This window comes from Pristiophorus japonicus, chromosome 4, assembly GCF_044704955.1.
Source record: "Pristiophorus japonicus isolate sPriJap1 chromosome 4, sPriJap1.hap1, whole genome shotgun sequence".
Lineage (NCBI taxonomy): Eukaryota > Metazoa > Chordata > Chondrichthyes > Pristiophoridae > Pristiophorus > Pristiophorus japonicus.
Genome location: NC_091980.1, coordinates 209,437,504 through 209,463,780, shown reverse-complemented (window position 1 = coordinate 209,463,780; position 26,277 = coordinate 209,437,504). Strand labels below are relative to the sequence as shown.

Below are 26,277 nucleotides of genomic sequence, written 5' to 3'. Positions count from 1 at the left end.
TGAAAGGGAAGGGAGGTTGGAGATACGAACAATAGTCTGCAAGGACAGAGGGATTAAGGGTGTTTTTTTTTGAGGGGGTGATGACGGATGATTTGAAAGAGACAGTAAGTGAGGAGGGAACCGTTTACATTATCAATTATCATGAGGGCCAGGAAAGGAAGTTGGGTGGTCTTCTGTTTCGCGGGAGTAGAGTCAAGGAAACAGGAAGCGGGTTTCATGTACAAGATAAGTTCTGAGAGGGCATGAGGGGGATAGTAAAGAAACTAGAGATAGGAGACAGTGATATGCATTAAATAAAGGAAGAGCATTTCCTTAGTGGGGGAACGATCAAAAATACTTTTGTTCTTCATTCCTGTGAACTGTTTCCAGCAGCCGGACACTGATAGGATCATATTTACACAGATGTGAACAATCTAGTTATTCTACCAGTAGAATATTTAAAATGTAACTCAGAAATGGATTTATAAGTAAATTATATCCTTTTTGTAAGGAAATTCAACACCATTAAAGCTGTGAAAATGTACATATGAACAAAATGGCAGCCTGGAGAAAAAAAATCAATGGATTTTACTGTTTTATAACATTAGTATGCAAATATAGTTACAGAACCCATAGCTGAAAATTCAAAATTAGTTCCATGCTTTTAAGTTCAGCCAAATGTAAACTATGTCACAGTTTTCATTTTATCTGTGTGTTTTCATGCTTTTTATAAAGTTGTTTATTACTCAATTCTGATACGTAATGCTGCATTCATTTTTTGACAACTGCTCGGGCCTAATGGTTTAAATGGCAGTTCATTATTTTGAATAATTCTAGTATAACAAACATTTGAAATGTGTTACTAGATGATATTTGAAGCAAAAATACCCTTCCCATAATCATAATCATTTGTTATGCACAATGTCCTACAGCAAAGTTTTGTGTAACAAAGACATTGGCCAGAGAATTTGCAAACTAAATACTGCAATTTCTCTAATATCTGCAGGGGAAATTTGCATACATTATCTAATAATATTGAAATAAATTAAATGCCAATCTTGATAAAAATAGATGTAATGGAGCTGCTCTGAATGTTCAGCCAGCTTCATTAAACATTTCTCAGCTAATATATTTACTGAAGACTCTTTTTATCGTGATACACTCCATAATTAGAATTAAGAGTTTCAAAAACCATGAAACCACTAGATTCCTCTACTAAAATAAAGGAAGCACTCTTGTGGAACCTCTACCCTTTTTCTGTAGACATTTTTAAAGTTTTCTGCATCCTAATTCTGGACACGAAGAGCTTATAGTCTGAACAAGGTTAGTGTTTGCATATAAGTGTTAAAATGACTTGCCCTCTGTCAATAATGTAAATATTCACTAAAAGCTGGCTCAACAAAAGCAAGGTTTCAGCACATTAGCAATTACATTTGCAAAAGTTATGCAACGATAACAAAATACATATAATTCTAGTTTTTTTTAAAACCTGAAACAAAGAGCACTAAATGAAAACCTCTACAAAATCCCTTTAATTTGTTTGTGGATTTCACTTAAAAGCATATGATTTTATGACTGCAATGGTAATTTGTTTTTCTGCTTTAATGGTGCATTATAAAACACGATCAAACCAGAGGAAAACATCAAGGTTTTCTGCTCCAAAGATCACATTTCAAATCCAGACCGCAATCAGCTCCTATGCATCACTCAATGTTGTTAGCAAGCTTCGTCTAATCACAGTACGTAGCACTTTTCAAATCTCCACAATTGTACAAGATAAAATATTGTTTATATTGTGACTCAAATTGACTAAATAATGAAGCTTCCTTAGGACTTCAGAAACAATAGCAAATCTCTATTTAAATTTATAAATCCGTTCTCTCAAAGTGGCTGTGTTTGGTATCAATTCCAAAATCTGGAATTATGTTGTTATATGTTTTGGTAGTGTTGGAGGGATGAATTAATTAGATACAAATAGAACACAGGAGTGTGAATAGCACAAAACATATGATTTTACTTAAAATGCGAAATATATCTAATTGCATAAATATATGGCACTCTTGTGGCCCAATTTAGAATTCATTTCTGACCTGGACTGTGGTCTGACTGTTTTAGCCTAAAAGGGATCATGTTCGCCCATCATATTGTGTTCAGTTTTGGTCTCCTAATCTGAGGAAGGTCATTCTTGCTGTTGAGGGAGTGCAGCGAAGGTTCATCAGGCTGCTTCCCGGGATGGCAGGACTGACATATGAGAGGAGACTGGATCAACTGGGCCTGTATTCATTGGAGTTTAGAAGAATGAGAGGGGATCTCATAGAAACATACAAAATACTGACGGGACTGGACAGGTTAGAGGCAGGAAGAATGTTCGCGATGTTTGGGAAGTCCAGAACCAGGGGGCTCAGTCTAAGGATAAGGGGTAAGCCATTTAGGACCGAGATGAGGAGAAACTTCTTCACTCAGAGTATTGTTAACCTGTGGAATTCTCTACCGCAGAGAGTTGTTGATACCAGTTCGTTGGATATATTCAAGAGGGAGTTAGATATGGCCCTTATGGCTAAAGGGATCAAGGGATCAAGGGGTATGGAAAGAAAGCAGGAAAGGGGTACTGAGGTGATGATCAGCCATGATCTTATTGAATGGTGGTGCAGGCTCGAAGGGCCGAATGGCCTACTCCTGCACCTATTTTCTACGTTTCTATCACTATTATGCAGCAAATTTACATGAGTGATGCAAAGTAAAATTACACACTTTACTGATGCTGAAATATCAATGTCATACTATTTATCAACCATTTTATAGACCTTGCTCAAGATGAAAGTAACTTTGTTTGTCCCACCCCAAAACCTTATTCCAAGTTATTTTGCATCATAAAATATTTATAATTTAAATTTTAATTATTTAAATTTGTATCCACAGTAATTTTATATAAAATATTTTATTAAGATATTTATAATTTAAATTTAAATAGTTTAAATTTGTATCCACAGTATTTGCTTAAGATACAAGTACTTAATTTATTCTTTAGTGAATTAATTAAGGAACGGCAGCACGAATTTATTAGAGGCAAATCGTGTTTAACTAACTTGATTGAGTTTTTTGATGAGGTAACAGACAGGGTTGATGAGGGCATGAGGGCAGTGCGGTTGATGTGGTGTGGTGTATACGGATTTCTAAAAAGGCATTTGATAAAGTGCCACATAATAGGTGTGCCAGCAAAGTTGAAGCCTATGGAATGAAAGGGACAGTGGCAGCGTGTATACAAAATTGACTAGGTGACAGGAAACAGTAGTGGTGAACGGCTGCTTTTCGGACTGGAGGAAGGTATACAGTGGTGTTCTCCAGGGGTCGGTTTTTGGACCACTGCTTTTCTTGAAATATATTAATGACTTGGACTTGGGAGTACAGGGCACAATTTCAAAATTTGCAGATGGCACAAAACTTGGAAGTATAGTGAACAATGAGGAGAATAGTTATAGACTTCAAGAGGACACAGACAGGCTGGTGGAATAGGCGGATACATGGCAGATGAAATTTAACGCAGAAAAGTACGAAGTGATACATTTTGGTAGGAAGAAGAGGGTACAATCCTAAGGGGGGGGGGGGGGGGCGGTTGCATGAACAGAGAGACCTGGGAGTACATGTACTCAAGTCGTTGAAGGTGGCCGGGCAGATTGAGAAAGCAGTTCAAAAAGTATACAGGATCCTGGGCTTCATGAATAGAGGCAGAGTATAAAAGCAAGGAAGTAATGATGAACCTTTATAAAACACTGGTTTGGCCTCAACTGGAGTATTGTGTCCAATACTGGGCACCATACTTTAGGAAGGATGTAAAGGCCTTAGAGAGAGTGCAGAAAAGATTTACAAGAATGGTTCCTGGGATGAGGGACTTCAGTTACGTGAATAGACTGGAGAACATAAGAACATAAGAATTAGGAACAGGAGTAGGCCATCTAGCCCCTCGAGCCTGCTCCGCCATTCAATAAGATCATGGCTGATCTGGTCGTGGACTCAGCTCCACTTACCCGCCCTCTCCCCGTAACCCTTAATTCCCATATTGGTTAAAAATCTATCTATCTTTGACTTGAAAACATTCAATGAACTAGCCTCAACTGCTTCCTTGGGCAGAGAATTCCACAGATTCACAACCCTCTGGGAGAAGAAATTCCTTCTCAACTCGGTTTTAAATTGGCTCCTCCGTATTTTGAGGCTGTGTCCCCTAGTTCTAGTCTCCCCTAGCAGTGGAAACAACCTCTCTGCCTCTATCTTGTCTATCCCTTTCATGATTTTAAATGTTTCTATAAGATCACCCCTCATCCTTCTGAACTCCAACGAGTAAAGACCCAGTCTACTCAATCTATCATCATAAGGTAACCCCCTCATTTCTGGAATCAGCCTAGTGAATCGTCTCTGTACCCCTTCCAAAGCTAGTATATCCTTCCTTAAGTAAGGTGACCAAAACTGCACGCAGTACTCCAGGTGCAGCCTTACCAATACCGTATACAGTTGCAGCAAGACCTCCCTGCTTTTGTACTCCATCCCTCTCGCAATGAAGGCCAACATTCCATTCGCCTTCCTGATTACCTGCTGCACCTGCAAACTAACCTTTTGGGATTCATGCACAAGGACCCTCAGGTCCCTCTGCACCACAGCATGTTGTAATTTCTCCCCATTTAAATAATATTCCCTTTTACTGTTTTTTTTCCCCAAGGTGGATGACCTCACACTTTCCGACATTGTATTCCATCTGCCAAACCTTAGCCCATTCGCTTAACCTATCCAAATCTCTTTGCAGCCTCTGAGTCCTCTACACAACCCTCTTTCCCACTAATCTTAGTGTCATCTGCAAATTTTGTTGCGCTACACTCTGTCCCCTCTTCCAGGTCATCTATGTATATTGTAAACAGTTGTGGTCCCAGCACTGATCCCTGTGGCACACCACTAACCACCGATTTCCAACCCGAAAAGGATCAATTTATCCCGACTCTGCTTTCTGTTAGCCAGCCAATTCTCTATCCATGCTAATACATTTCCTCTGACTCCGCGTACCTTTATCTTCTGCAGTAACCTTTTGTGTGGCATCTTATCGAATGCCTTTTGGAAAACTAAATACATCACATCCATTGGTACACCTCTATCCACCATGCTCATTATATCCTCAAAGAATTCCAGTAAGTTAGTTAAACATGATTTCCCTTTCATGAATCCATGCTGCGTCTGCTTGATTGCACTATTCCTATCTAAATGTCCCGCTATTTCTTCCTTAATGATAGTTTCAAGCATTTTCCCCACTACAGATGTTAAACTATCCTGCCTACAGTTACCTGCCTTTTGCCTGCCCCCTTTTTTAAACAGAGGCGTTACATTAGCTGCTTTCCAATCCGCTGGTACCTCCCCAGAGTCCAGAGAATTTTGGTAGATTATAACGAATGCATCTGCTATAACTTCCACCATCTCTTTTAATACCCTGGGATGCATTTCATCAGGACCAGGGGACTTGTTTACCTTCAGTCCCATTAGCCTGTCCAGCACTACCCCCCCTAGTGATAGTGATTGTCGCAAGGTCCTCCCTTCCCACATTCCTGTGGCCTGCAAATTTTGGCATGGTTTTTGTGTCTTCCACTGTGAAGACCGAAGCAAAATAATTGTTTAAGGTCTCAGCCATTTCCACATTTCCCATTATTAAATCCCCCTTTTCATCTTCTAAGGGACCAACATTTACTTTAGTTACTCTTTTCCGTTTTATATATCTGTAAAAGCTTTTACTATCTGTTTTTATGTTTTGCGCAAGTTTACCTTCGTAATCTATCTTCCCTTTCTTTATTGCTTTTTTAGTCATTCGTTGCTGTTGCTTAAAATTTTCCCAATCCTCTAGTTTCCCACTAACCTTGGCCACCTTATATGCATTGGTCTTTGATTTGATACTTTCCTTTATTTCCTTGGTTATCCACGGCTGGTTATCCCTTCTCTTGCCGCCCTTCTTTTTCACTGGAATATATTTTTGTTGCGCACTATGAAAGAGCTCCTTAAAAGTCCTCCACTGTTCCTCAATTGTGCCACCGTTTGGTCCTCGTTTCCAGTCTACTTTAACCAACTCTGCCCTCATCCCACTGTAGTCCCCTTTGTTTAAGCATAGTACGCTCGTTTCTGACAACTTCTTCATCCTCAATCTGTATTACAAATTCAACCATATTGTGATCACTCATTCCGAGAGGATCTTTTACTCGGAGATCGTTTATTTTTCCTGTCTCATTACACAGGACCAGATCTAAGATGGCTTGCTCCCTTGTAGGTTCTGTTATATACTGTTCTAAGAAACAATCCCGTATGCATTCTATGAATTCCTCCTCCAGGCTACCCCATGCGATTTGATTTGACCAATCGATATGTAGGTTAAAATCCCCCATGACTACTGCCGTTCCTTTTTCACATGCCTCTATTATTCCCTTGATTATTGCCTGCCCCACCGTGAAGTTATTATTTGGGGGCCTATAAACTACGCCGACCAGTGACTTTTTCCGCTTACTATCTCTAATCTCCATCCACAATGATTCAACATTTTGTTCATTGGAGCCAATATCATCCCTCACAACTGCCCTGATATCATCTTTTATTAACAGAGCTACACCACCTCCTTTCCCTTCTTGCCTATCTTTCTGAATCGAGAAGCTGGGGTTATTCTCCTTAGAACAGAGAAGGTCGAGAGGAGATATGATAGAGGTGTTCAACATCATGAGGGGTCTAAACAGAGTAGATAGAGAGAAACTGTTCTCATTGACGGAAGGATTGAGAACCAGAGGACACAGATTTAAGGAGATTGACTGAAGAACCAAAGGTGACATGAGGAAAAACTTTGCTACGCAGTGAGTGGTTATGATCTGGAATGCACTGCCTGAAAGGGTGTTGGAGGCAGACTCAATCGAGGCTTTCAACAGGGAATTGGAGAAGTACCTGAAGGAAAATAAATTATAGGGCTACAGGGAATAGGTGGGGGAGTGGGATGAGCAGAAATGCTCTTAGAGAGCTGGCACAGGCTCGACGGGCCAAATGGTTTCCTTCTGTGCTGTAACCATTCTATGATTCTACCCCAAAATGTTCCTTCTATTTTTCAGTTTTTACATTACGAACAATATTCTTTGCACTCTCTGCACTGTGGATTTGCATTTATTGCTGAGGTTGTTTGAAAGAGGTATTTCCTACTGTTGAGTCTCCAATGACAAGCATGTAAAGACATGGTGGTCATTTGGCGTGGTCTGGGACTGGATGACTGACTGCTTCTGGCTACAATGTTCAAAGTCAGCATCAGAGCATAAAGATCAATACCCTGCAGCATCACAAGCACATCCCAAGCAATACTGCTAGTTAAGTTTTTAACTAATGGCATAAATTGTACAAACTGTTCAACAAAATAAAATCTTTGTTTTGATCTATCTTTCTACCTTGCAACTCAAGGTTATCTGCAAATTTGAATGTCATAATATACTCTGGAGCTCCATAAGAGCTGAATAGAAACCATTAAGGCTAGACTTTCGGCACATATTCGCCCATTTAGCGCCCATATAAGTGCAGAAAGGTACTTTATCGCCCATATTTGATGATGTGGAAACTAGCGCCCAATTATTGCCGGCGCAACTTTCAGCATACAGGAATGAGTCGAATCGCCCTGCCTATTTAAAAAAAAATCTGATGTCATCACTCGTGCAAGGCCCAGAATGCTGTTTATAATGGAAACTAGCGCCCAAATATCGTCCAGATTATCACCGAGCACTACTTTCAGCATTTCGCCCCTATTGCGCCCAAATGATGGCTCGCCCAAAAAGATGCTCAAGAAAAGCTGCACTCATCTGATCATAACTCGGCAGTATGTTTGGCATTTTGTAAATCGGAGGAAGTTTAATAAAAGGCTGCTTGAAGTGGATGGGAGCATTGAAGTAATTCTCGAGTGATTTTAAGGGTATTTTCGAATCTTGCCAATCATCTAATCACATTGTGGTCAATTTTGAGTTTATATTGTATTTGTTGAGGACAATTTAAGAATATTTGAAGACAGATTAGGGCATTTATAGTGATGGGGCCTGTAATTTCTCAACCGGTATTGATGACCGCTCACATGCCTCAGAATAGAGATGGGAAAAGGTTCACTGAAGAGCATTCCCATTCAAAGAGGTGGCAGACTGCTGAGGAGGAGACGACCTTACACCCAACGCATTTTACAGAGATCAGCGATCATACCTGGAGTCCGATAACACATGCGTTAGAAGGTTGCACTTCCGAAAAGAGGTTATCAGTTAATTAAGGGAGATCTGCAGCCTACCAGCACCATCAGGACCGCACTGCCCATTGAGGTTAAGGTTACTGCGGCACTTTCCTTCTATGCATCGGGCTCCTTTCAGGCTTCAGCTGACGACATTTGCTGCATCTCTCAGCATGCCACACATTGCTACATTCGACAGGTGAGTGAAGCCCTTGAAGCATGCAGGATGGACTTTATAAATTTCCCTATGACCAGGGAGGCACAGAGTGAGAGGGCTTTGGATTTCTCGAGAATAGCAAACTTCCCCAAGGTGCAGGGAGCAATAGACTGTACGCACATCGCCCTGCAAGTACCTTTACAGGATGCAGAGGTGTTTCGGAACCGAAATGGAATCCACTCCCTGAATGTGCAGCTTGTTGTCGACCACAAGCAAATAATTATGGCAGTAAATGCAAATTTTCCAGGGAGCAACCATGATGCCCACATCTTGCGTGAGAGCACTGTCTGACCTGTTTTAACAGTCAGCCATGGTTGGATGTTGGGGGATAAAGAATATGGCCTTGCCAGCTGGCTCATGACGCCCACTGCATAATCCCCAGATGTGCTACAACGAAAGCCATATAGCCACATGCAATATCGTCGAAAAGACAATTGGAGTTCTGAAGATGCGTTTCAGATGCCTGGACTACTGAGGAGGCAACCTACAATACCACCCTGAGCAGGTCGCTGAGTTCATTGTGGTGTGCTGCATGTTGCATAACCTAGCTATCAGGAGAGGACAACAATTGCCAGATGAGACTGCCAGTCCATCTCAGAAGAAAGGGGAGGCGGAAGAGGAGGACGAGGACCTTGGGAAGGACAATCAGCCTGGTGATGAACCCATGCCCCCCGCACCCCCCCTCCCCACCACTGGAAAAACCCAGTGGTAGTTACGCAGCTGCAAGACTGTTGCGCCAGCAACTCATAAATGAATGCTTTGCATGTAGTTACATTGTTAACAGTTACAATTGTATTACGTTTCAGCCTTGCTTGGCCTGGCCATTGTTTGCAACCCTTGTTTTGATGTTTAATCTTACGTTATTAGAAGATACTGCACAACAATTGTAAAGTGCAATAAAATGTTTTAATACTTTAACAATTGATGTAAAAATTTTTATAAACAAACTATAGCACCCATCTCGCCCACCCCCCCCCCCCAACCCCGCAACAGTCAACAAAATTTTTCACCCAACAATAAATTTTGAATAACGAGAACACTACAAAAACACCCTCCCACCATTCAACAAATTTTTAACAATAACAGGCAACAATTTTAATTAAAATAGACTAGCACCCCGCCCCACCCCATCCTACCTGCAGCCATGCTTCTCTCCTTTACCCCCCCCATCACAACCCCTCCTTTCCCACTTACGCCCCATGTAATGGGGCCATGTCGCCTTGCAGAAGAACACCTCGAGGGCTGCTGCTGTGTGGTGGAGGGCGGAGGGGACGACGAAGGCAGATTCAATTCAGGGGGCCAAGAAGACGTTTCCGAAGAAACATCTTCGGCGTTAGAAGCAACTGCTTCCTCCTGACTCGCATCTGTCGACATTGTTGGTGGTACGGCACCTTGGGGTGCAGTGCCGTATCCCGAAACCATCGCCTGCCGCATGGCATCGACGGAGTTGGCCGTTCGCCGCATTGCCGCAACCATCTGCGCCATGTCCTCCGAGATTCTAGCAGATAGTGTGGCAATGTTACCGGTCAACCCACCAAGCGCTTGGAGGAGCTCTTGACCGATATCGACGCTCGCCCTCGACAGAGACAGCATGTCCTTGTTCACATCTGTCCATCGCTGCGTGTGCCTACTCGTCGACCCAACCTCCGCGGGGTCCGCGTGGGCACTGGTGCAAGCCGCTTGGCCCCGCTACTTCATCCGTTGAGGATGACGTGGCCGCAGGTACTGCAGATTCCTCGACCGGCTCATCATCATCCTCCTCGGTTGTATCTCCTTCCCCCGTGGTCAGCACAACCTGCATCAATTAGGGTGATGCTCCAGGGGCCTCCCATTGAGCCTGGGGAGTTGGAAAACATAATTGAGATTAGTAGAAGAGAAGGGGAGACATGAGAATGATTGCGCTGAGCAGGCATATGTACGAGGAGCAACACTGTTGCAATAAAGATGAACAAGAGATGTTACATATAATTAACATGAGAGTACCGAAGCTGCATTCATAACCTTACACCATTCATATATTATAATCAAATGGCATTAAATTATTTTAAATTACCACTAGTTTACACATTACTCACGTGGCGCAACAACGGGATCAGCACCACCATGGGCCCCTACAAGGGCTGAGGCACGCTCCTCCAGGTCGGTTAACCGAAAAAAGATCCGCAGGCCCCCTCCGGTCCGCCTGATTCTTAGATATCTTCTTCTGCAAATGTGACAAGAGCATGGCATAAGCTAATTGCCTTGGTACTATTACGGAAACACACAGATATTGTAATCCACAATTAGTCATCGCACATGCTATTCATTGTTAACTTTATATGCTAATATGGTTTGTATGCAATTGATGCATGGTTATAACATCTACGTTCAGAGAAGAAATTTAATAAGATCGTGGTTAGGAACTAATGCGTGACATCAACCCCCTTGCGTACAATTCCAAGGAAAGGCCCCATCCACAGGCTGTGCCATTTTCCACCCGAGGGGAGGTAGCCGGGTTATTGCAATTGATGGAGGTCCCCAGGGAGGTGGGAGGGGGGGAATTAGGACTGTTGGTGAGCTCGGCAATGACTGGACCATGAGGGGAGGGGGCATCGTGCCCCTGGGTTGCGCTTGGGGACCTCCGTGTGGCCGGAGCTAATGTCCCAAGTATCCCAGAGCAGACAATGAGCCAGGGCAGCTCTCCCCCAGTCCAGGCTGGGTCATTGTGTGACTGACAGCAGCCGGAGAGACTCACAATCTGGGCAAAGTTGAGCGGCCCCCTCACCGCTCAGTTGTGCCCCCATCCACCAACCTAACCAAAAAGGAGACGGTGCCCAAGTTAAAGAGTTGCTCACAGCACACAAAGCAGTGATATAATTTAATAATTCTCATTCGAAACTAAAGTGGTAGAAATGCCGAGTGTTTGCAGACTGTCTGTTTCCAGTCATTCCTTTGGCCCCAATTTTCGATCAAAGCGTTTAAATAATAATACTGTTGATTCAATTTAAGGCATCTCTGCAAGATTACGAATGCACATTTGCACGGAATGGTTCCTGGGATACCTGCCCTCCCAGGGTTAGAGTCCTGGGGGCACAGGTTCCGACCCCAATCTAAATCTTAACAGGGTTGCTACCCAAGATTACCCAGCTTAATTACAATCCAGCAGATTTACATTCTAATTAATGAGTCACTGCATCATTAACAATTATAAATGTAATAATTTAATACTTACTCTTGCAGATGTTCCAGCGCTTGCGGCACTGGTTTGCCTCTCACGTTGTGGGCTGCCGAAGTTACCACTTTGGCAATGTCTGCCCATATTCGCTGGTATATCCGGGGGGGGGTGGGTAGGTTTCCCATGCCTACCCCGGGTTAATTGCCCCCATCGAGTCGCCACCTCGTGGGCTTCAGCAAAAAAGGCTTTCGCCCTCCTTCACCCTGCAACCTCCGCAACACTCTCCCTACTCCTCATGTTCCATCTCCATTGCCTCAACACCACCTTCCTTCTCTCTCTCTCTCTTTCTCCCTCCCTGGTGACCCCTGACCTCCTGAATCATGGGAAAAGTTATTTGCCTGAAAAAAAACCGCGCATGCGCAGAACAGCCGTTGCTATAGATGCCAGCCTTGCACGACTGAATACATCGCTATCACCCATTTCACATCGCTAAGGCTATCGCCCAAGTTAAAAAGGCGAAACTAGTAGTTTTTAAAATGGGTGCTATTCCGGTGATCCTGAAAAATAAAACCACTAACGCCGGAAATATCGCCCATTTTTGGGCTATAGCGATAATAATGGAAAGTCTAGCCCTTTGTCTCATGATGGATTTCTACCTCACATGCACAATTTGGCCACAGCAACTGAAGATCTGCATTCTTGAGCGATTTGGGGCCCAAACACAAGGGCAATTCGACCTGGGGAAAACTTGCCAGAATTTCTAATATTAAATAACCAATTTTATTGGCAAGTTATTTTTAATTATTGTGATTTTTTTTCTGTTTGTTGGGTTATAAATTATTGTTAGTTCTAGCTTTATATAGTCACCCAAATAAAGAAGGAAAACGGCAATTGAAAACACCCAAGAAATTATTTGAGTGAGTTGATTGATCAGTTTTATGGTTTTTGCTGTTTTTTTTTAAAATGGTAGATTTTAAAAAAGTGAGAGCCAAATTGGTCATTTTCTGCTGGTGATTTGCTCAATGTTGGTACTTTTTTGCTGCTACTGATTTGTCACTTGAGTTATTAATTATTTGACTAATCGATTAAATGGTTATTTGAGCCAATCACTATAGACGCACCAACGTCAGTGTTCTCGATCAGGCCAACATTCCCAGCATCGAAGCACTGACCACATTTGACCAGCTCCGTTGAGTGGGTCACATTGTCCGCATGCCCGACATGAGATTCCCAAAGCAAGCGCTCTACTCGGAACTCCTACATGGCAAGCGAGCCCCAGGTGGGCAGAGAAAACATTTCAAGGACACCCTCAAAGCCTCTTTGATAAAGTGCAACATCCTCACCAGCACCTGGGAATCTCTGGCCCAAGACCACCCTAAATGGAGGAAGAGCATCCGGGAGGGCGCTGAGCACCTAGAGTCTCGTCGCCGAGAGCATGCAGAAACCAAACGCAGACAGCGGAAGGAGCGTGCGGCAAACCAGACTCCCACCCACCCTTTCCTTCAACCACTGTCTGTCCCATCTGTGATAGAGACTGTAATTCCCGTATTGGACTATAGTCACCTGAGAACTCACTTTTAGAGTGGAAGCAAGTCTTCCTCGATCTCGAGGGACTGCCTATGATGATTATGCTGTAGACACATTGGAAAGCGACACTTTTGAGTTGTGACGCCATTGAAAGGTGTAGCACAACAGACAGGCTAGATGCGAGACATAATTATATAGATATATTTTTTGATAGGTCTATTCCAGTTCAAGTAATATAATGCCAATATAGCTGAAATGAAACACAATTGAAATGTGATGTATATTAATCACCTTTAGATTTCATAGAACAGAAATGCTTTCATTAACCAAACCAAGGAGAAAGTTTTGTTTTAAATCTAGACATACGATGCTACATTTTCAGAGGCATAAGTGCACAAACACTGCGAGAATAGCATGTCACATTCCTGAAACTAGTATTCAGGTGCTGCAATGAACTAGATTAGTCGAGATCAGTCCATACTGACAAACTGTTGTGTTATTTCACTCGAGGGGCAAAGCCAAACAGGTGCAAGGCATTACTATACAAACAGTCCCCAACATATCAAGACATATTATTCAGCTAATGGGGAGTTTGAATTGCCTTACTTTAATTTTACCTGAAGCATTCATTAGGAACAACAAAACTGCAAAGTTAGTTACTTTAAGTAATGGCAATACCAGAGCAGGCCAGAGACTGGGTATTCGAAGGATGTGAAGGCCTCAGAGAGGGTGCAGAAAAGATTTACAAGAATGGTTCCAGAACTGAGGGGCTTCAGTTACATGGATAGACTGGAGAAGCTGGGGTTATTTTCCTTAGAACAGAGAAGGTTGAGAGGAGATTTGATAGAGGTGGTCAAAATCATTAGGTGTCTAAACAGTGTAGAGAGAAACTGTTCCCATTGCCAGAAGGGTTGAGAACCAGAGGACACAGATTTAAGGTGATTGGCAGAAGAACCAAAGGCGACATGAGGAAAAACTTTGTTATGCAGCGGGTGGTTATGATCTGGAATGCACTGCCTGAAAGGGTGGTAGAGGCAGATTCAAATGTGGCTTTCAAAAGGGAATTGGATAAGTACTTGAAAGAAAAAAAATTGCAGGGCTACGGGGAAAGGGCGGGGGAGTGGGACTAGCTGAAGTGCTCTTGCAGAGATCCGGCATAGGCTCGACTGGTCTAATGGCCTCCTTCGGTGCTGTAACCATTCTATGATTCTATGAGTGGCTCACCTCCTGACCAATGTTCCCTGTAAGCTGCACTTTGTTCTTTTTCTTTAAATGCAGTCCTGTTAAATTTCTCCGCATCCGGGGTATTTACAACGTAAAAGTCGGTGAGCGGCTTGCACAGGACCCTTTAGATTACTGCACAGACCTCAGCGGGAACATTGCTCCTGACCCCCGTTATCCGCGCCTCCCCAACACCCCATACCTCTCTATCTACAAGACACAAATCAGGAATGTAGTGGAATACTCTCCACTTGCCTAAATGGGTGCAGCAGTCACAACACTCTGAGAAACTCAACACCATCATGGACAAAGCACTGCTTGATTGGCACGCCATCCACCACCTTAAACATTCACTCCCTCGGTCTTCTGCGCACAGTGGCTAGTGTGTATTATCTACAGGATATGGGCGCTCCGGCCATGGACGACTCTGAGCTGGACACGGGATCCACGTCTTCGAACATTCTCTGACAACCACAGATTTCGGCAAAGTAAGGAGATGACACTTCAAGACCGCATCTGCGGGGAGCATGCCTCAACTAGGGGAGAAACGCCCTGCTTTTATTCCGGACTGGTTGGAATTCTAAATGTGGAATCTTGCAATCTGGAAGCACCAAATTAATAAACACCTAAATTAATAAGCGTCTAGGTACAAAATACACCAATTGCAGTGCGTGCTCCAATCAGCAAGGTAGGACTTTAAATTTTTATTACTTGATTTAATGTTCATTTATTGTTATTTAAAAATTATGATGGTTTCTATGCATCTTTATGGTTAAAAGTGAAGTGTTTAATGCTTTGTAAAATCCCCTAACTTCCCTTCCCCCCCCCATCTCTCGCTACCTGCACCTAATTTATAAAGTGTAGGCAAGGTTTTTCTGAGTGTACAAAAATCTACACTTACTCCATTCTAAGTTAGTTTGGAGTAAGTTTTCGCTGCCTAAACTTGCAAACCGGGCGTAAGTGGCTGGAAACATAGAAAATAGGTGCATGAGTAGGCCTACCCTTATCGTAAGACTATGTCCCCTGGTTCTAGACTTCCCATCAGAATCCTATATGTTTCTATGAGATCCCCTCTCATCCTTCTAAACACCAGTGAATAAAGGCCCAGTTGATCCAGTCTCTCCTCATATGACAGCCCAGCCATCCCTGGAATCAGTCTGGTGAACCTTCACTGCACTCCCTCAATAGCAAGAACGTCCTTCCTCAGACTAGGAGACCAGAACTGAACACAATATTCCAGGTGAGGCCTCATCAAGGCCCTGTACAACTGTAGTAAGACCTCCCTGCTCCTATATTTAAATCCCCTAACATACCATTTGCCTTCTTCACCATCTGCTGTACCTGCATGCCCACTTTCAGTGACTGATGAACCACGACACCCAGGTCTCTTTGCACCTCCCCTTTTTCTAGTCTGCCGCCATTCAGATAATATTCCGCCTTCGTGTTTTTGCCCCCAAAATGGATAACCTCACATTTATCCACATTATACTACATCTGCCATGTATTTGCCAACTCACCTAATCTGTCCAAGTCATCCTGCAGCCTCTAGTGTCCTCCTCACAGCTCACACCGCCACCCAGTTTAGTGTCATCCACAAACTTGGAGATATTACACTCTATTCTTTCATCCAAATTGTTGATGTATATGGTAAAGAGCTGGGTTCCCAGCACTGAGCCCTGCGGCACCCCACTAGTCACTGCCTGCCATTCTGAAAAGGACCCGTTTATCCCGACTCTCTGCTTTCTGTCTACCAACCAGTTCTCTATCCATGTCAGTACATTACGCCATATACCATACGCTTTGATTTTGTACACCAATCTCTTGTGCGGGACCTTGTCAAAAGCCTTTTGAAAGTCCAAATGCACCACATCCACTGGTTCTCCCTTGTCTTGACAGATCCTCTGCATTCCGCAGCCAGGACATTCATGTGGGCGAGATTGGGCTATTTGCCCAGCGAATGTCCTTAAAACTCTTATGCCTGGTAAAAACAGGCACATAGCCTACTTTAACCAGCGTAAGAGTTTTAAAACATATAAAAATAAAATTTAAATACAGATTTTTATGTTAAAAACTCTGTCCACTAAGGTAAGTTTATTTTAAACCCTATTAAAACACTTAAAGGAAAAAAATATTAACTTCAATTAATTTTAAATGTGAGGTGTTTTAAAAAAATGTTTATGTTGTGTTTGTGTGTTTTGGTTTTTTTTCTCATTGATAGCAATAAGAACTCGGAGATACGGAGTTCTCATTGCTATCAATGAGAATACTGTACCGTGATTGGTTGTCCAATCACGTGACTCCAGCTTCTATGTGCGAGCTTCGAGGAGGGGGCACACTCCGAAACGCAGGAAGAGCAGTCCTCCCACTGCAATCTAAGGCCTCTCCAAGATCACCACGTACTTTTGTAAAAAATTCTCGGGTCGGAGGCGTTCGTAGGAAGGAAGCCTCTGACTGGAATTTTAGGCCCATTAGCATGGATAGAGGATTGGTTAACAGACTGAAAATAGAGAGTAGGGATAAACAGGTAATTTTCCGGTTGGCAGGCTGTAACTAGTGGGGTTCCACAAGGATCAGTGTTTGGGCCTCAGCTATTTGCAATCTATATTAATGACTTAGATGAAAGGACCAAGTGCAATGTATCCAAGTTTGCTGATGATACAAACTGACGATACAAAGCTTGGTGGGAAAGTAAGCTGTGAGGAGGACACAAAGAACCTGCAAAGGGATATAGACAGGTTAAGTGAATGGGCAATAAGGTGGCAGATGGGAGTATAATGTGGGGAAATGCGAGATTAAACACTTTGGTAGGAAGAATAGAAAAATAGAATATTTTTAAAATGGTGAGAAACTATTAAATGTTGCTGCTCGGAGAGATTTAGGTGCCCTTCTACAGGAAACACAGAAGGTTAGCATGCAGGTACAGCAAGCAATTAGGAAGGCAAATGGCATGTTGGCCTTTATTGCAAGGGGGTTGGAGTACAAGAGTAAGGAAGTCTTACTACAATGTACAGGGTTTTGGTGAGACTATGCCCGAGTATTGTGCAGTTTTGGTCTCCTTATCTGAGGAAGAACACACATGCCTTAGAGGCGGGTGCAATGATCCCTGGGATGAGAGGTTTGTCCTATGAGGAGTGATTGAGTAGATTGGGCCTATACTCTCTGCAGTTTAGAAGAATGAGAGGTGATCTCATTGAAACATGAGAGAGCAGTACCAGGCGTACCAAAAAAATAGGTGCAACACAGGTCTGCATGCATGCTAAAGAGCAAAAGCAGAATGCTATAAACAGAGCTAAGCGATCCCATAACCAATCAAATCAAAGCTCTGCAGTCCTACTACATCCAGTCATGAATGGTGGTAGACAATTAAACGACTAACAGGAGGAGGCTTTATGAATATCCCCATCCTCAATGATGGTGGAAGCGAGCAGGGGAGTGGGAAAGATGAGGCTGAAGTGGTTGCAACCATCTTCAGCCAGAAGTGCCGAGTGGGTGACTCATATCGGCCTCCTCCTGACATTCCCGCCATCACAGAAGCCAGTCTTCAGCCAAAGCGATTCACTCCACATGATATCAAGAAAAGGCTGAGCGCACTGGATACAGCAAAGATTATGGGTCCCGACAACATCCCGGCAATGGTACTGAAATCTTGCGCACCTGCTTCTAAATTTTATGTTCTTAAACCACAAAACCAGACAGGAATACTGCCTTGCAGCAGAGTTCGGGCAGAATAAGACACCTTTGTTGCATGCCAATTGTGTCAGAACTGAAGTGCCCTCAATTAACCCATATCCACCTCTGTACTTTACATCAGACAAATCCACTATCTGTAGAACACTGACTCAAATGGACACCTTTAAGATCTCCCATTGTTTGTATAATTATAATCAAAATTTTGGTTCATTCCTTTATAGATCAAGCTACAACAGTTGACTTTGTGATGCAACTAGACATAGATTGCAGCTGCACTCCAAAGCTGGGTGTGAGTAGAGGAGCCTGAGAAAATGTTAAATCTAATTAAATCTGGATTCAATAAAATTCGCGCCCCCTACGGGTGTGTATGAAGTGCGCATGCGCTTGTAGGGGCAGATCACACACATCCAGAAGTAAAGGGCCTCCGTAATTTGCCTAACTTCTGCCCAGCGAATGCCCGTGAAATTCTTACGACTGATAAAACCAGCACAAGACTTTTAAAAGGACAGAAAAATAAATTTTTCAATAATTTAAACATTTAAAATCCTGTTAAATAAGGTAGGTTTATTTTTAGACCCTTTAATTAAAATAATTTTTAAAACAATTAGTTTTGTTTTAAATAATTAATTAAATTCTATTTTGATTAATTTAAATGCGTGATGTTTTTAAAACTTTATTTTAGGTGCTTGTGTGTTTTTGGAGTATTCCCATTCATAGTTTATGGTGATTCCGTACATACGGAACTCTCCATAAGTATGAATGGGAATACTCCTACTTTGATTGGTTGGGCTGGCCCACGTGATTTCACGCACGCATGCGAAGTGCCTGCATCCCTGGGATGCGTGGGCCACTACGCAGGCCTTCGCATAAAGGCCCAGGACCACTAGTCTCCGAACCTCCGATCACCAGGTAAGTTCATAGAAATTTTTCAGGTTGGAGGCGTCCGCCCGCGAAGCCTCTGACCGCAATTTCTGGGCTATTATTTTGTGCTCCAAAATTACTTTATTTCTAGTGGACAATTGTGTTGCGCTTGGAATAACTAACCCAAGATAAATATACATGCCTGTTGCTTTAATACAAAATTCTTCACTCCTTCCATCACAAACTGTGATCCAGTATTCATTACACGTGAAAGCAGGCTGAAAAAAAAGAAACAGGACATTATAATGTGCTCATTCTTTTTCAATTTGCCAATCAAAACTTTTCTAGACTACCAAATACATTTGTTATTTGCAGCTTTTTGCAGAACAAAGGAGTACATTGAGATCTTCCACATTTACAAATGTTATTGATATAATTTTTTGTCAGTTTAGGAAAATTCTGAAACGTCCTAGTTTTTTCTTGAGTGATCAGCACAGAACAAAAGATCTGCTGTAATACAGGAGCTGCTTTCAATTATAAAAGTTGCTCTATAGAGCTCTCAGCGGTACAAACATTCCAACCACTGATATTTGTCTTATTGCTTCACATTTTGAAAGGCAGCCACAGTGTAATGAGTAAAGTCTTCTGCTGTGCTGTTTTAAAAGTAATATAACTTTACACTTTTATTGCACACAAAAACTACTTAAAGTATTCTTTTACAAATAGAAATTATTTTGTTAAATAAATTACTTTTTGTGCATCAGGTGAATTCACTGACATGACAGCTATTCTCAGTACTCCGAATTCAAATGCTGAAAGATTTTGTTTTGTGTATTGCTACTTGTACAAAATTCATAAGAAATTATGGAACATAAGAGTATGCAGCTTTGGGACATTGTGAGGTTGTGAAAGGCACTATAGAAATGCAAGTTTTTTTTCTAAAATATATGCTCTGTTATCAGCAGACAAAAAAGTTACAGGGGGTGAAATTGGATTGGGCCCAAAGACAGGGAGCGCAAACTGCCCATAGTGTTCCAAGTGGGGCAGGCAGCATGCAAAATTTGTGCGGTCTGCTCACTATAATGATTGGTGCGCTAAACACTTGCTAGTTGGCTCAGTGCTCAAGGGGGGGACGTTATTGCAGAAGCATCTCATGGTCACTCTGAATGCAGCCATGTTACAACAGGGAAGAGAAAGGGCAAGGCGCTTCTCTGATGCAGCACTGGTCCTGGGGATACACAGAAGAAGACAGGCCCTCTACCCGCCTGGGGTGGGGGGTGGGGGTTGGGGCGCGGAGGTCTACCAGACAGAATGCCAGAAGGCAGTGGGAGGTGATAGCACAAGCTGTCAGTGCCACGTGTTAGCCCCAGAACCTGGATCCAGTGCTACAAGAAGCTTAATGACCTCATGAGTGGTCAAGGTGAGTAAATGCATCTTCAAATGCCATATTCCACCAACTGCACCACTAGCCTCATGCACTGCTCAATACACCGTACCCCCTTCACTCAGCTATCAACAATCTCTAGCAATCGCAATTCATACATCACAATCATAGCTTCACCTTATCCTCATACACTGACCACTGCTGCAAGCCTCACACCCAAATCTCACATCTTGCACACGATATCAGCTATTCAACCATAACAGGCACATCACCTAAACACATTGCACTATACTCACCGACATACTTCCCTTTCTCTTACAGGCCAAAGTGGCTCAGAACCACCGTGAGCAGCAGCAGACAGGCGGGGGTGAAGCATGTCTTCAAAACTGCGCTGGAGGAGATGGCGCTGGAGATCATTGGAGGGACCGTAAGAGGCACTGGCGAGTGGCGAGGTTGAAAGCATTGCTCATGACGGTATGCTCATACCTAATGCTTCTCACATCCCACTTCCCCCTCATCCCACAATCTCTTCTGACCCACAAGCTGCTGATGTAAGCATGCACATTTTGCTCTTGCCCCACCCTTTATCACAACCCGATCCTTTCTCTGTTCAGATACCCAAGAACTGCCAGAAGCGCAGTCCTTGACCAAGTAGAGGAGGAGTATGTTGGGAAGAAGCAGCAGTCACTCGATCTGACACACCCAGGCACCAGCTCAGAAAATGGCACTGCGCAAACTTCAAAGGGTAGTATAGGAGGTGTGATCTGTACGCAGTGAGTCACTGGGCACAAGTGGATTGCAGTCAGGCCAGGGGGAAAGGATAGTTCAGGTGCGAGGTCGCACACGAGTTCTGCTGCACAGGACTCAGATGAGGACTTCGATGGGGTGGTCTTCAGAAGAAGTGATAGCCATGCAGAGAGAAATGCTTGGTGCAATAACAGGCCTCGTCAGTGTCAAGGAGCATGGAGGAGTCCGACTCCAACATTGTACGGGGTTTTGCATGGAGCTTGGAGCCCATGATGGAAGTGATGGGCAACTCCGTTAGAACATTTGCGGTCCCAACCATGATGCTGGGTGTGATAGGTGATGTTGCAGCTTCCACTGCAGTACAAGCAGAAGTGACCCAACGTCCGAGTGCTGTACTGAAGCTCAGACAGCTTTTATGCAGGCTCAGTTTGCTGCCGCATATGCGCAGACTGATGCCTTCGAGGCTGGGTTTACGAGTGTGGAAAGGGGCTTGCAGTGTGTCGCAGCAGTCCAGCAATCTGTGCTCCAACAGATGACAAGGGAAGCTGAGGGGCCGCCCCAGCAGAGAGGCAGTTGCTCCGTGGAGGAAGAACCTGCTGTCCTCTCAGGATGACACCATTCCTACTCAAACCCCTGCCACTTTGCCAGTGCCCTTGCTGTTGCCCATCAGCCAGCCAGCCCAGACTGCTGCCGAGGTAATGCAGTCTACAGCCGGGCCTTATAGGCCCAGAGCTGCTCGAGGTTGTCATACAAGGCCATCTGCAGTCTCCCCCTCTGAAAGTCAGCAGCCTTCCACCAGCCATGCTGCAGCTAGTGGGGCAGCACTATGTAGAAGCACTAGAATAGGCAAAGGAACACGAAAGACACTAAGGGAATGCACACGCGTGAGTAGATGACTGTTATGTAGTATTGGATTGATTCATTCATAAATTATGTTTGGAATATTTGTTTTGTGGTGGCTCTCATTTCAGCTTTGTGTCCAAGAGGATGTTGCGATGTTCTGTGACAGAGGGATGGTAAGGTGGGATTCTGGGGTTTCATTCAGGGGTACTGGAGTCTGATTAGGAGCTTGCGGCACCCTGCACCACGGGAAAGCCAGATATCCTAGCAAAACCACATGCACGCTCTTCCTGCTTCTCTGTTCATAGAGAAGACAATGAAATACCTTTGCCCGGTTGCAGTGATGAACAGTAAAAACTGGGAGATGTTAGCGATGTCTCCTGCTCCAGACTGGAATGATCCGGTGGCAAAAAAATTGAGGGCCATGGTGACTTTGAGAACCACTGGTAGCGCATTGTTACCCTGCTCTGAGGCAGCAGGTCTGGTTCAAAGAGGTGGCAGAGTTCTGTGACCACCTCCTTGGTGAAGCGGAGCCTCGAATATACTGCTTCTGGCTTAAGTGCAGGTAGGAGAAGTGCTCTTGGAAGACCCTAGGTGGGCAAGGTCTCCTGCCGAGTGCCCTCCTGCCTCTGAGTAGCTTACCCACTTTGCTCCCTCGCTGTCATGTTCCAGCATGAGCGGGACTGCAAGTAGAGCCGAGCCAAACCCTTGAATTCAGAAGCAAGGCCTTTCTCCACTTGCAGCAGCACCACTCCCTGTCACCTTACCAACTTTAAATAACTGCAGAAAGCTCCAAATAGCTGCACAAACTTACACAGAGCCAGTATAAATCAAAGAGCAAGTCACCTGCAAGTTGTTGATGATTCCTTTAAATACCGCTGGTGGGGGGTCCCTCATGCAGCTTGAACGCACGTTCTGCTATGCACGATTTGGAGAGGATGTGCAGTTGAGCCACGGCCTCTTGGAACCAGACCAGCTGCCAGTTGCCCTCAAATTTACCGTGGCCCTGACATGCTATATCACATCACAATCTGCCTCGTTGGCATTCTTCTGGAGAATGCAGGCAACAACTGCGCTACTGATTGGATCACATGACAGCCAGTAAGGCCTGCGCTGGAAGTGGGCAGAAGCAAGGCAGCCTCCATTGTTTTGCCAAAATCAGCCTTAAAAGCCGGCCACAAAGGTGCTGAATTTCACGGCTGCTATTTTGTTAGTTTCCTTGCTGTTGCAAAATCAGGCGCGCAGGCTAGCTCACCATAGTCCATGGCACAAACAAATGACACAGAATCATAGAAATTTACAGCACAGGAGGGCATTTCGGCTCATCGTGTCCGAGCCGGCCGACCAAGAGCTATCCAGCCTAATCCCACTTTCCAGCTCTTGGTCCGTAGCCCTATAGGTTACGGCACTCTAAGTGTACATCTAAGTATCTTTTAAATGTGGTGAGGGTTCCTGCCTCTACTACCCTTTCAAGCAGTGAGTTCCAGACCCCCACCATCCTTTGGGTGAAGAAATTTCCCCTCATATCTCTTCTAAACCTCCCCCAATTACTTTAAATCTATGCCCCCTGGTTGTTGACCCCTCTGCCAAGGGAAACAGGTCCTTCCTATCCACTGTATCTAAGCCCCTCATAATTTTATACACCTCAATCAGGTATCCCCTCAGCCTCCTCTGTTCCAACGAAAACAGACCCAGCATCTCCAATCTTTCCTCATAGCCAAAAATCTTCAGTCCAGGCAACATTTTTGTAAATCTCCTCTGCACCCTTTCCAGTGCAATCACATCTTTCCTGTAATGTGGTGACCAGAACTGCACGCAGTACTCCAGCTGCGGCCTAACCAGTGTTTTATATAGTTGAAGCATAACCTTCTTGCGCTTGTATTCCATGCCTCGACTAATAAAGGTAAGTATTCCATATGCCTTTTTAACCACCTTATCTACCTGGCCTGCTACCTTCAGGGATCTGTGGACCTGCAAACCAAGGTCTCTTTGTTCCTCTACACTTTTTAGTGTCGTACCATTTAATGTGTATTCCCTTGGCTTGTTTGACCTCCTCAGATGCATTACCTCACACTTATCCGGATCCAATTCCATTTGCCGCTGTTCTGCCCACCTGACAGTACATTGATATCTTCCTGCAGTCCGCAGCTTTCTTCATTATCAACCACACAGCCTATTTTAGTGTAGTCTGCAAACTTCTTAATCATACCCCCAACATTTAAGTCCAAGTCATTGATATATACCACAAAAAGCAGGGGACCCAGCATTGAGCCCTGCTGAACCCCACCGGATACAGCCTTCCAGTAACAAAAAACCCAACAACCATTACCCTTGGCTTCCTGCTTCTAAGCCAATTTTGGATCCAACTTGCCACTTTGCCCCAGATCCCATGGGCTATTTTGTTAGTGACCAGCACAAGCCTCATCAGGCATGGAAAGAAAATTTCAATTGATCCCGATTGATTGTTTGTGGATTTCTTGTTGACCACTTACTCATCTGCAATGGCAGCAGCTTTTGGTGGCCAGTCCTATAGCTGCTTCTTAAAAGGTAGGTATAATTTGTTAATTGCCATTTGGAATGTTATTTGTTTTAATTATGTATTGTTTTATTTGCATTTTCATGTGGTGCATTCATTTTTGTTGCTGTTTAGGCCTGATTTTTTTTTTGAATTGCATAACATTTACATCCAACTCTATATCTTACGACCATTTGCACACAGCCGCTATCACAATTGTAGCAATCAAAACGGGCAGGGTACGAATTCCCTTATAGGTTCCAATGACACTACATTTTGAGATGATAAAACAGTTCTTGAGGAAACAAGAAAGGCCAGTGTAACTATAAATTGCATGCTACATATGCACTCATTCTTAACCTACGATTGCATTCAGTGACTCAGACGGGTGAATTTTCACTTTTACCATCAGGCAGAAACGGGTGGCAGCAGATCAGCCGACTGTTTATCATTTCTGTTGACTTCAATGGGAACAAAAATTGGGCAGGGTGAAAATGCTGCTACTGTCTAGTGCGAAAAGTGAAAATTCACCCCAGAAAGTTCTTCCTATCAATGTAAGAGGGGACCTGCCCTTGGTTTTGTATCTAGAGGCACAGAATATAAAAGCAAGGAGGTAATGTTAAACTTATTCAAGGCCTTAGTTAGTCCACAGCTGGAGTGTTATATGATACTTTGGGAATCCCATTATACAAAAGATGTAAAAGCAATGGAATAGGTGCAATATAGCTTTATTAGGATGTTCCTAAGATGAGGGTGACAAGGCGACATTTGTGAAGATAGAAATGAGAAGTTGGGTCTTTTTTCATCAGAACGGAGAAGGTTGAGGGATGACCTGATAGACGTCTTCAAGATTAGTAAGGGCTATGATCAGTTAAGTGCTGATAGTTTCCATTGGTTGGTGGGATGTTAATGCGAAGGCACAAACTCAAGGATTAAAAGGAGAGGTTAGAAAACTCTTATTTACAGAGGGTGCTAGAATTTGGAATTCTCTGCCCACACTGTTGTCGAAGCAGAGTCCATAAGTGCCTTTAAAAGAGGATTAGATAATTTCTTGAAAAAGAAGAAAATTGAAGGATACGAGAATTGATGCGAAGAGTTTGGATTAGATTAGATGGCTCATGGAGAAAAATACTAGAGGCGAATTAATGGGCCAAATGGCCTATTTCTATTCAGTAACATTCTATACGCTGGGCACTTAGGCATTGGACCTTACATTTATTTTGCACAACAAGTGTCATCAAACTCCATATTTTCTACTATGGAATTCTCTGCCCCAGAGAGCTTTGGAGGCTGGGTCATTGAATATATTTAAGGCAGAGAAAGACAGATTTTTGAGCGATAAAGGATTATGAGGAGCAGGCAGAAAAGTGGAGCTGAGTCCATGATCAGATCAGCCATGATCTTATTGAATGGCGGAGCAGGTTGAGGGGCCAAATGGCCTACTCCTGCTCCTATTTCTTATGCTATGTTAGGTCAAAATTGCTTTCCATCCCATCTTTCCAATCCTGTAGGATTGTACCAGAATTACATTGTTGTAACACCACATACCTTATTGGTTTTGGTCCACTGCCTCCAAAGTTAGCAGGAGCTGAAGCCATTTTGGTAAATGCTCTGTAAATAAAGATAAATTACATGATTAAAGTGAATCTAGGGATTAGAAAACATTTTCCCCCATAATATCTCCTAGATCTGTAGATCTGTGGAATGGCATTCAATAGCAAAAGTAATTATATTGATTAATGTCCTTAACAAACTAAACAAATATCTCATTCAATTAACTTCAAGGGCGAGGGAGAAACCTCTTAAAAGCTTTACCAGGTGCGATTCACCTTGCTTGGATTTTTCACTGCCCCATGACAATGAAAAATGTACTTTTTATTTTTTTGGG

General features: G+C 43.5%; 1 protein-coding gene across 1 annotated transcript in view; it reads right to left on the bottom strand.

The window, feature by feature from the left end:
• Positions 1–26,277, bottom strand: part of scfd1 (sec1 family domain containing 1) — a 255,518-nt gene that overhangs the window by 84,179 nt on the left and 145,062 nt on the right. The window contains exons 18-19 of the mRNA XM_070877445.1: positions 25,938–26,000; positions 19,106–19,181 (exon numbers count right to left, since the gene is read on the bottom strand). Of these exons, the coding sequence (XP_070733546.1) occupies positions 19,106–19,181; positions 25,938–26,000 (139 nt within the window). The remainder of the gene's footprint in view (positions 1–19,105; positions 19,182–25,937; positions 26,001–26,277) is intronic.